The 11,693-nt window shown below is 56.7% G+C and overlaps 1 protein-coding gene across 1 annotated transcript; it reads left to right on the top strand.

Annotated features, from left to right (window-relative positions):
* Positions 1-5,091: 5,091 nt before the first annotated feature.
* LOC110585145 (myosin-6-like) lies at positions 5,092-11,688 on the top strand (the record flags this gene model as incomplete). Its single annotated transcript, XM_044912263.1, has 11 exons — positions 5,092-5,292; positions 6,528-6,671; positions 6,912-7,068; positions 7,153-7,180; positions 7,470-7,581; positions 8,066-8,158; positions 8,895-8,958; positions 9,177-9,275; positions 9,745-9,848; positions 9,936-10,074; positions 11,513-11,688. Coding segments are annotated over exons 1-11 (1,317 nt in total), but the record flags the coding sequence as incomplete, so codon positions are not given.
* Positions 11,689-11,693: the final 5 nt, after the last annotated feature.

Genomic DNA, 11,693 nt, shown 5'->3' with positions numbered 1-11,693 from the left:
AAAATCCGGCCTCCAGACTCTTCTTCACTGCCCGCCAGCCACAGGGACATGAACATGGGGTGGGGTGGGGGGGTGGCTCCAAGGGAGGAGGGGCCGCTTCACAGACAGCCCAAGGAGGCCTTACTGGAGAGCTTGGAGGCTCTGAGCATCCTCGGGGCAGCACTGGCCCAGACGCTCCCCTTTGTCTCCTCCTCAGCAGCTGACACCTGTCCTGTCAGCCCTCTCCCTGGTCCAGAGACCCTCCCCTCAGGGTTCAAGATTTAGAAAAACCCTTAAGGCTTGCTTAGAGCATGCAGAGCCCATCTGCTATGGACTTATGCTGACCGACACGACCCCCACCACCACCGACAGCACCACTGAGGGCCGCCGGGAGAGCCCTTTGAGGCGTGGGGTAATGGCAGGTGTCTGAGAGGGCACAGGGACTTGCGACTGCAGCCCATTTTATCCTTGTAGACACAGCCACCACTGTCTCCAACCACCCCGAGGCCAGGGCCCCCACCCCACCACAACCAGAACTGTACCCTCAGCCCACCCTCCTCAGATCCCCCTTAGATCCCTCTCTGTTCACAGCGCTCCTTTCTTCTCCTTCACCCCTTCCTGCTATAACTTCCTTTCCCAAGACCCTCCTCATCTGGGCTTGCTGGAAGATGAGGCATCTTTGGCCCATTTATGGCTGGCCATCTGGAGGGGAAGCAGGCAGATGAGGGACTGTGGAGAGGAGAGTCCTGTGTGAACAGGACGCTGGCGGGGGGGCGGGCTGGGTACGGTGGCGGTGGCGGAGGGCTAGGAAGTGGAGAAAGGAGCAACCCCCGGAGTCACCGCCACACCCGGGCTGCTGAGGGAAGGCTTGGCACTGTGAGCCACAGCCGGCAGGTGCTCACAAGGCATGGGGCTGTCAGCCACCCACTGGGAACCCCGGAAGGCCTGGCTCAGCCCTAGACCGAATCTCCCACACCCAACCACACAGCCGCTCCAGCCAGGCTCCTCCTCAGCCCCGCTCTGAGCACCCAGGAAGAGGGCTTACCCTGGGAAGAATCAAAGAATAGGAGGAGAGGGAGGCGGGGAGAGGGGGGATAACTGAGGAGGGTGGCAGTGGGGGGGGCAGGGCTCAAGAAACTGGGGGCCAGGGGGCCAGGGGAACCAAGAGAGAGAAAAGATACAAGCAGTGAGGAGGCCTCGGAAAGATCCATGGGCTCCCACCCTTGTCTTCGTGGCCCCCTCCATCTTCTCACCCCAGGACCACTTCTCTTCCTAGGAAGGACTTGGGGAGCAATGAGGAAGTCAGCAGAGGAAAGGGAGATGCATGGGAACCCTGAGAACACGAGCTGACTGCGGGAGCAGAGGAGAGAGGTGGGGAGCATGGTGGAGCCTGGCCACGGGCGAGAGGAGAGGGCTGATGGGTGGCGGAGCAGAAAGGCAGGGTGAACTTTGGAGAGAGATGCCACAGGGACTGAGGGGGATGCTACCGGGCAAGGGAAGAAATCCTGGGTCACTTTCAGATATGAGGAAAATCGGCAAGGCCAGGAGTAGTGACGTTAGAGAGGGGTGGACAGAGACCCTGAAGCAAGACGCAGAGGCAGAGATGAGACAGGCAGAGGGTGAGCAGAGGTAGGGCTGAGAGCAAGCAGAGACTTGTGGAAATGTCGGCATGTCAGCCCCCAGGATGGGCAGAAACCTGGCTCCAGGGAGACTCGGAGGCCAGGCCCGACTTTGAGACATGGAACCAGGCAGAGGGAAAGGGAGGTCAGCCAGAGACAGACAGAGATCCAGGGAGCCAGGCACAGGGTGGCGACCTGGTGTCCCCTTATCTGTGACAGGAGTCTCCATCCCATGCCCTCACACTCCAGAACTTGCAGCACAATGAGATGCTGCTGTGGGAGGCAGCTGAGGGAGGACGGAGAGCAGGGATGGATGTGAGAGCTGGCGGAGAGGAGAGGACCTATGGGGAGGAAGAGGGGGGGAAATGGACCAGAGAAGGGGCCTGAGCCCTGGAATCAACTTAACCTCTTCCCTCTTCTTCCTTCCATTGGAGACAGTGGGAACAGCTGCCCACCCTTCACCTGCCACTCCACCTCTACTGAGTCCGGCCTGCTCAGAACACAGGGTTCCCTGAGGACAAAGCCTGGTCTTTGTCGGCTGGACCTGACCCAGCCTGACCTGGTGTTCTTAGCCCCTTATCACCTCCCCCAGGGCAATGGGAACCGGGCACTGATGCACTGGGCTAACCCCCCAGCTTGCAAAGCCAGGGCCTCAAGTGACCTAGAGCTGGGGACAGGTGGTCTGCATCCCTTGGGGGGTAACACTTTGGTGTACGTACCTGAAGGAGATGTGGATGTGGGGTTGACGCAGGTTCCCCCCACCAAGGACATTGGGTATAGGGTACAAGTCCCTTGGGACAGATGTGTGTTCCTGAGTCTAGTAATGGGGCAGTAGAGGGTTCTAGGGAGTTGGGGCCTCAGAGGAGAAGCCAGATATTTAATGGAAACCTCTCCTACCCAGAGAAACTGACCCTTGTCTGTCCTACCCCCCTCCACACTCTAGAGCTATATTGAGAGGTGACAGTGGATGGGGTGGGAGGGGGGAGCTGGGAGAGTGTTCCTGCGTGTGAGGGTGTGGGGGAAAGCCAGAGCAGGGGCGTCTGGCTTTGTTTCCTGAACACAATGTCCACTTAGTCATACCAGGCACGGCCTGCTGAAGACCCGACACCTACTGCCTCTGAGAGGTGGCATCGATGGAGACCAGGGAGGGGGGCCTTGAGGGCCTGGGGCACTCAGGGATGCCCGCAAAGAAGGGCATGTGAGTATGAGCCCCAGGAGGGTTGGGAGAGGACACCAGAGTTCTACCTGAGGAGGGGGAGATGGACTGCAGAGCCCCCCCCGGCCCCACCCCACGGAATGCAGAGCTTGGGGCCCAGCTGGTGTAAATCCCTGGGCCTGCCAGGCGCCCCAGCCAGCCTCAGCAGCACCTGCACCCTCTGGCAGCCCGGAAGGGAGTAGCCCCCCACCCCCACCCCTCCTCCCTCGGGCCAGGATTAACACCTCTTGCCTTTCCCCAGCCCCTCCCCATCCCACACCAGGAGTAGTGGAGGGTAAAACTTCTGCGTGTGAAAGTGGGTGTGCAAATGTGCGTGTCAGTGTGCCTAACAGCAAGTGGGAAAATCTGTGATCATAAGCGTGTAAGTGTGAACGATCTGCATGTGTGGGGCTAAGAATGCACACGGACCATGCGGTTTCCAGGTCATTAGGGGAAGGTACTGGACCGTGGGTCTGAGTGCAAATCTGCTGTGGTGGCCTGGGAGAATTCCTTCTCCTTTGAGAGGACAGTTCTAGCAGAACCCTTGGGCCTACAGATGGTGGCCACTGTATCGGGAGCATCGCAGGAGGGGCCAGGGGCTCCAGATGTGTCCCCAAAGCAGCACAGCCTCAAGTCCTCAGGAGGATACCTGCCTGGAGATTTGGGGAACAGAAGGAAACCAGGCACTATATCTGTGCAGAGAGAGGGTAACACAGACATCTTCTTTTTTCTAACAAAGGGAGTCATGGAGCTGGGCAGTAGATTCCCCTTGGTGGGCATCCCAGCCCCAGCTCCCAGCCCCTAGCACTGTGGGACTTCAGGTCAGAGAGGGTGGGCAGATGCTCCCAGCCTGGGGCTGTGTGAGAACAGGCCAGGGTAGAAACGGGTAGAAGGGTGGGGAACCCATGGCTGGGGGGCAGGGGACAGCACCTGGCCTGTAGGAGAAGGTGACTCTTGCCCAGTGTGCTCAGCTCACCCTTCAGGTTAAAAATAACAAAGGTAAGGGCCTGGCGGGCAGGGGCGTTTGTGCGAGAAGGTCCTGTCTTCCTGCTATCTGCCCATCAGTTCTTTGGAGGGAAGGAATGTGCCCAAGGACTAAAAAAAGGCCCTGGAGCCAGAGGGGCTAGGGTGACAGACCTTTCATGGGCAAATCTAGAGGCCCTGCTGTCCTCCTGTCACCTCCAGAGCCAAGGGATCAAGGGAGGAGGAGCTGGGAGGGAGGGTCTCTCCGGAAGGACTCCAAATTTAGGCAGGGGGTGGGGGCAGCGGGATATAAAGGAGATTGCTCCCGAGGACAGACAGACACTCCTCTGAACAAGGTAAGAGGGAGTGTGGGAGACTCTTTGGCCAGTCCCCAGAGCCCCCACCTTGAGGAACTCTGCTTTCTCGGGGAATGGGGTGCAGGGTGGTCTGAGGCCCAAGGGTTCTGCTAGAACTGCCTTGCTCCAACCCCAGGAAGTTCCCACTGACAGAGGGGAGGTTCCCAGGGAAAAACCAGAAACCTCTTTTCTCCTCTGATCTGCCTTTCTTTCCCTGCCTCTGCTGTCCCCTACTTTCTGTATCCTCCATGCTCTGTCTCCATCCTCCTCCCACCTTGGATGGCTTTCTGCTCTTTGTCTGGTTTTATTTTGTCTCCTGGTCTTTGTCAATACCCGTCACTGTGGTACTTCTTTGTCTGTCCCCTTGCCCTTCCTTCCTGGCCGCGTGTTCTAATCGCCTCACCTCTCTCTATTTCCAACTCTGATCCCACCTCCGCCCCTGGCGCTTTCACTAACTCTGCATCCTTTCTTTACCGACTCTCTGCCTCTTCTCTCTCCCAAATTCCCCATTTGGTCTGTCCTGCTCATCCGGCTCTTTGGGTCGATCCTCCTGGCTCACTTCTCCCCAGTGGCCCTTCTCCACTGTTCTTCTCTCTCCTTGTCTGGTCTTCCCTCTGCCTACCTGTGTCTCTGTGGCTCCACCCATGGCCCAGGGTCTTCAGGATTCTCTGTGAAGAGATAACCAGGTGAGAACCACCCCCAATTTTCTCGTGGGAGCCAGGTTGCTGGACCAGGGCCCCCTCTCTCTCCTCCAGGCAGCTCAGCACCTCCCCGTGCAGACCCTTAGAGATGCTCCTTCAGCATTGTGTCAGAGGGCAAAAGAAGTAGAACCTGAAGCATGGGGAGGACAGGACCCAGGCCCGGATCTTCTCAGTGGGAGGGAAGAACACAGCGCCAGGTGGTGAGGAGGTGTGGCCAGGAGTGGGTGCCACCCACTGAGGCTTGGGCCCTCCCGTCGCAGGCGCAGGGAAGCACTAAAATGACGGATGCTCAGATGGCCGATTTTGGGGCGGCAGCCCAATATCTCCGCAAGTCAGAGAAGGAGCGTCTGGAGGCCCAGACCCGGCCCTTCGACATCCGCACTGAGTGCTTCGTGCCCGATGACAAGGAGGAGTTTGTGAAGGCCAAGATCTTGTCCCGGGAAGGGGGCAAGGTCACTGCTGAAACAGAGAATGGCAAGGTGTGTGGGGCATAGTGCCATGGAAAGGGAGAGAAAGTTTGCGGGGGGTTGCATGGGGGAGGCACTTGCCGTGGGAGCTGAGGGCTCTGGAGAAGAGCCAAAGTCAGCAGGAGTGCAGGACATGCCCCCTCGAGGAACCCAGCTCTTCGATGAGAACTCTGACGTTTCTCAGATGGACCTGAGCAGGTGTAACAGGGCACCACACCAGGGATGCGCACCCTTCGCCAGAGATGGTGCTGGGGCAGGGGTGGGGGGACCTCCCCTGGTATCTGCCTCAGCAGGGTCCTAGAGATAAAGAAGACACAGACACGGCACCAAGTAAAGTTCCCTCTTGAATGTGTATCCCTCCTCTCTGTGCCTCAGTTTCCTCCATGGACCAACTCCCCCAAATCCACCTCACTCAAACCAAGAGCAAACTCTTAGACCCAGATGAACACAAAAAGCAGGAACTCTTGAGCTGAACACTCAGTCCCGGGGCTGGTGACTAGCACTCAGAAGTCCACAGTACCTGCTTCCTCACACAAGCCGTGAGAATTGCCACTGGTCACTAGCAGCAGCTCACAACCATCTGCCTTCACACATGCCGACTGAATGTTGGGTCCCAACGAGGTGTGCAACGACAGGCCGCAATCTGCTGGGGACTTTGACTCTGATCCTGGCTCTGCTACTGGCTATCTGCCAAGCTGGAAAACCATTTAATTATTCTAGCCCCAGCTTCCGCTGCTGTCAAAAACAATACTAGAATACCTACCTGCAGGGTCTGATCACGTTAGGGCATGGCAAACTGACTGGTGCCAATCGAACCACACTGATGGTGACCAATGGGGAGTGTAGGGTTGGTAGGTGAGATGTTTTCCAGCAGAGCAAGTTTTGCCCTGAGCAACTGATGCCCACAAGCAATGCCCTCAGGAGTCAGGGTAAGGTGTGTGCACAGATTGGAGAGCTGCCAGCCCCGCCAAGTTTGCCCCTAGATGCTTGAAGCAGGGACAGAAAGGTGCTGTCCTGGGGCACTGGCAAGACACAGAGAACCTAGCATGGTAGGGATGGCAGTAAGTTGTCTAGGGAAAGTGCTATGGGGGAGCCACGGGGCAGGGCTTGGGCACTGGTCGGAGAAGAGTTGGGAGAGTGAGGCCAGGTCGTGGCCCATGTTGTGGGAGGAGGTAGGTGGGCGAGGCTGGCGAGTGCTGACTGGCAAGGTGGGAGTGTGGTCATCCCTGTCCATGCACCCTCCCCAGACGGTGACCGTGAAGGAGGACCAGGTGTTGCAGCAGAACCCACCCAAGTTCGACAAGATCGAGGACATGGCCATGCTGACCTTCCTGCACGAGCCCGCCGTACTCTTCAACCTCAAGGAGCGCTACGCCGCCTGGATGATCTACGTGAGTGCACGTGGCAGGAAGCCAGTCCGGGATGGAGGCTAAAGTAGGCCAGGACAACTCTCTCAAGGCGAGGGGTCAGAACTCTCCCAAGGGGCCCAGCTCCCCTCTGCCCCCTTCCTACCCCTGGTCAGCCGCAGGAAGAGAGGACCAGCTGGGGTGACCAGGGACTCCCCTGCCTGTCACCACCTGCCCCAGGCTTCCCCCTCCAGCCCCTCATGCCTGCCCTCTCTCCTGCTCCAGACCTACTCGGGCCTCTTCTGCGTCACCGTCAATCCCTACAAGTGGCTGCCGGTGTACAACGCAGAGGTGGTGGCCGCCTACCGGGGCAAGAAGAGGAGCGAGGCGCCGCCCCACATCTTCTCCATCTCTGACAACGCCTATCAGTATATGCTGACAGGTGAGTCTGGCAGCCCTGACCTGTGACCCCTCAGCCCCGTACCGGTGGACCTGACCCTGTTGCCTCTCCTCTTTTCTCTTCCAGATCGGGAGAACCAGTCCATCCTCATCACGTGAGCAAATGCCATCCACCCACAGAGGGATTTGGCGGGGACCCAGGCCTATTCCTGGGGGTGCAGAGGGGAGGAAAGGTTTAAGGTTGCGATTGCAAGGAGTGTGGGGAGCTGGGCTCTCAGAGGGGTGTCGGAGTGACCTACAATGATATGCAAATTCTGCGGGGCCCTGGGTCCTGGTGGAGGAGGTTAGAAGGCTGGGATTCTGAGGGAGGAGGGTGCAGTGGGCTGAACTCCAAATGGAGCATAGGGGAAATCTTGGATTCTGATGGGTCCCTCTTGCCTCAAGTGGAGAATCTGGTGCAGGGAAGACTGTGAACACAAAACGTGTCATCCAGTACTTTGCCAGCATCGCGGCCATAGGTGACCGTGGCAAGAAGGACAATGCCAGTACAAACAAGGTACAGGGTGGGCCACTGGCTCAGCAGACGGGACCTGGGGGCAGGCTGACCCAGGTGACCCCTAGCCTTGCCCTGGGGAACAGTGGGGACAGCACTACTGAGCCCAGTGCTCAAGACCTTCCTGACGGGCGCCCGGGTGGCTCAGTAGGTTAAGCGTCTGCCTTCAGCTCAGGTCATGATCCCAGGGTCCTGAGATGGAGCCCCGCATCAGGCTCCCTGCTCCGCGGGGAACCTGCTTTCCCTCTGCCTCTCTCTCTCTCTCTCTCTCATGAATAAATACATAAAATCTTAAAAAAAAAAAAAAAAAGACCTTCCTGGAAGGAGATACACACTCTGATGTCTGGACATGGCCCTTTGGAGCCACAGACCCACCTGCAGTCCATCTAGCCCCACCCACATTCCGCAGGACAAGAGCAGCCCCTTGTCCTCCCTACTGCTGGAGGTGGGCAGAAGATAAACCCTCGGGGTTCTGCTGCTTTTACAGGGCACGCTGGAGGACCAGATCATCCAGGCCAACCCCGCCCTGGAGGCCTTTGGCAACGCCAAGACCGTGCGGAACGACAACTCCTCCCGCTTCGTGAGTGCATTTGACAGCTGTCCACTGGCCTCATTTGGCCTCGACAAGAAAAGGGGGGTGCTGTTTCGTCAACAGTCACTACACCCAGTTGATCATCCTGAGCTTGGCTTTGGGATATCAGCAAGCGTGCGCGTGTGCACCAGCCTGTGGGTATGCACACACACACATACACACACACACACTCAAACCCTCCTGACTCAGCCTGGCTCCCGGAGGTCTGAGAATTCAAGAAAAGAGCCCCAGAGTCACCATAGCTATTCCATAGCCAAGTAATGGAGCTGATTTGTGTCACATTCTAGATTTTCCAAATGACTTTTTTCCAGAGCTCTTCCACATTGAAAGTGGGAAGAGATCATAGGTGTTGGAGCCAATTCTCCAGCTTCCCACCTGCCCAGCAAGTCCCCACACCTCACTAAGTCCCAGTTCCTTTATCTATGAAACAGAGGTAGCAATATTTACCTTGTAGGTTACTGAAAGGATTAATGAGATCATATCAGAGGTACAAACGGGAGGCATTGTATCTGTGTTCATTCCCGTGTTGTTGTTTCCGCTGAGATACCTAGTAATATGGAGATAGGCATCCTTTCCCCTGTTTTACTAAAACTAAACTGGGACACCAAATAGGTCATTAACATTTCCAGAACTACCCAGGGCTTTCTGGGTTGTGTTGAGGTCCAAGATCTCCATTCTGTCCCTTCTGGCCAGTTCCCTGACTCTTTGTCCCATCCACCCCCAGGGGAAATTCATCAGGATCCACTTTGGAGCCACTGGAAAGTTGGCTTCTGCAGACATAGAGACCTGTGAGTATGGCAGGGAGCCCTGCACACCCCTCTGTATCTTCCGCCTCTGCCTTCTTTCCCAGATGGGCCACCCTATCTCAGCATTCCCTCTCCATCTTTCCTCTTCCCCTGACTCTCTCCATTTTGCTATAAGAGCATTTCTCCCCTAATCTCCACCCTTTTGCTGGATCAACTCTCTCCCCGTCCTTACCTGCCTTCCTCCCTTCTCCTCACTTCAGATCTCCTGGAGAAGTCCCGGGTGATCTTCCAGCTGAAGGCTGAGAGGAACTACCACATCTTCTACCAGATCCTGTCCAACAAGAAGCCAGAGCTGCTGGGTGAGACTGCCTAATGCCTCAATGCCCCCATTGCCCTCCCCAGGCAGGTTGGGTGTCCTCCTCCTCCTCACCTGCCCCTGTTTACCTCCCTCCTCCTTCAGTCGGCTCAGGTCTTCTCTTCCTTCCCCATCTCAGATCTGCCTGCAACTCCTCTCGCCTCTCTTCCCACACTTTCTTTGTCATATTTCTCCTCCTCCTCCTGGTTGGTTTTCCCTTCTCCTCTTTGTGTCTCCCCTGCTCCCAGGTGTCATTCTCCCACTGTCCTCCCTCCCCAGTCCCCTGCCTTCTTTTTCATGTCTTTTGGATTCTCTGCATGGTCCTTGCTGACTCTCCTCCTCTCTCCCTGCTCCTGGTCCTCTCTTCCATTGTCCCTGCCCCACCCCCACCATGCCCTTCTCCCAACCCCTCTCTGCCCATCCCCTGCCCTCTCCTGTCCCCTTGTCCCCTTCCCTGCTCCTTGCCTGGACAGACATGTTGCTGGTCACCAACAACCCCTACGACTACGCCTTCGTGTCTCAGGGAGAGGTGTCTGTGGCCTCCATCGATGACTCCGAGGAGCTCATGGCCACAGATGTGAGTGAGGAGGCAGCGTGAGAGTTCCTGAGGGTTCCTGCACCACCAAATCCAACCACCCTCTTTGCCTCTCTTGCTCTGTCCTAGAGCGCCTTTGACGTGTTGGGCTTCACTCCCGAGGAGAAAGCTGGAGTCTACAAGCTAACAGGCGCCATCATGCACTACGGGAACATGAAGTTCAAGCAGAAGCAGCGGGAGGAGCAGGCCGAGCCAGATGGCACCGAAGGTGGGGGCAGGTGCTGAAAAGGCCTGAGGTGCTGGGTGTTCGTTCACCTATCATGAGGAGATAGTCCACTGGGAGCAGGGTCTCCTGTGCTGCATCCAAAAGTGGTGCTTTTCAACAATTCTTGAAGAGCTAGGCTGACAACCTAGTTTATTAAGGTTATTAGGACCATGACAGCGAAAGTGGGAGGAAACCAGAAGTATGAGAAGCACGTGGTCAAAGGGCAGTACCTCTTCCCAGGAGCAGGGCCCTCACACCATCCAGCCCTACCTCCAGGCTTTTTCCTTGTTAGAGCCTTGTCAGAGGCCACCCAGACAGGCTGGTTCCTGGGGACCTGAGGCCTGTGGGGTAGATGGATGGGGTGAGAACCAGGGAGGGGCAAGGATTGTGAGAGATGGGCAGACAGGGAGACCCCCCACAATCCTGCCAAATCTTCAACCCCAGCTGCACTGACCAGAAGTGAGTTTGGGATGTCTCCTCCTGGGCCCAAGACTCACCCAAACTCAGGAAAGCACAAACTCTAGAGCTCTGCACATCCTGATCATTAATGCAGTGTGTATGTGGAGCATGCCCAGCCCTTGGATGAGCCCCTTTCAAGCCCTGTGCCATGTTCTGTTTGGGAGGTAAGGGCCAGGGGTCAGGATATAGCTTGGCATTAATATGTCGCATACCTCCCTGGGCCTCAGTTTCCTCCTTAGTGAAATGGAACAACAGTCCTTCCTAGCTCACTCTGGGGCTGTTGTAAGAATTCTTTGAGAAGGAAATGTCAAGGTGTGAACAGGGCTAGCTAGACAAATGCCCAAGAATATTCCTCTTAGCCTACCTTCAAGGACCCCTTCTGTGTCTACCCAGATCAAAATGCCAAGCCTGGGTTTCATGAGAGCATGTCATCAGCTATCACAAAACACTTGAAATTGAATCAAATACATTTTCTCTAAATAGGGATCATATGTTGAATGGCACAGATGGAGAGTTGGGGGGGTGGGTAAAATGCCGTTAGGAACCTTGATTTCAAGCTGTTCACCACATGGATTAAGAGTGGAACAGGCCCAGTCCTGGATCAGATCCTGGGATGGGAGCAAAGGAGGCAGGGAGCAGTGCACATCTCTGTCAGCCACAGTCCCTGCCCTGGAGACATGAGAACGTGCTCACAACAATGCTGGTGAAGGGCCTGGACCAGGGACACCAAGCAGATGTTAAAGACAGAGACGACAGGAACTGCTGGGTGTTGGGAGGTTCCGGACAGACGAGGAGGCCTGGGCTCCAGCCTGACTCTGCACACTGGCTACGTGCCCCCTGGCAAGCCTCGTGCCCTTCCAGGCCTGTATTTCAACTCTTAAGTGAGAGCGGATGGACCCAATGCTTCAGAAAGGCTCTGGCCCTGGAGCAGGGAAAGAGGGTCTGCCGAAAGTGCTTGCTTACTTCTTTCCTTCTCCACCAGATGCCGACAAGTCCGCCTACCTCATGGGGCTGAACTCAGCTGACCTGCTCAAGGGGCTGTGCCACCCTCGGGTGAAAGTGGGCAACGAATATGTCACCAAGGGGCAGAGCGTACAGCAGGTGTACTACTCCATCGGGGCACTGGCCAAGGCAGTGTACGAGAAGATGTTCAACTGGATGGT

Source organism: Neomonachus schauinslandi, unplaced genomic scaffold (genome assembly GCF_002201575.2).
Source record: "Neomonachus schauinslandi unplaced genomic scaffold, ASM220157v2 HiC_scaffold_829, whole genome shotgun sequence".
Classification (NCBI taxonomy): Eukaryota; Metazoa; Chordata; class Mammalia; order Carnivora; family Phocidae; genus Neomonachus; species Neomonachus schauinslandi.
Note: the sequence above shows the minus strand (reverse complement) of the source record. Positions and strands in the feature narration are given on the sequence as shown.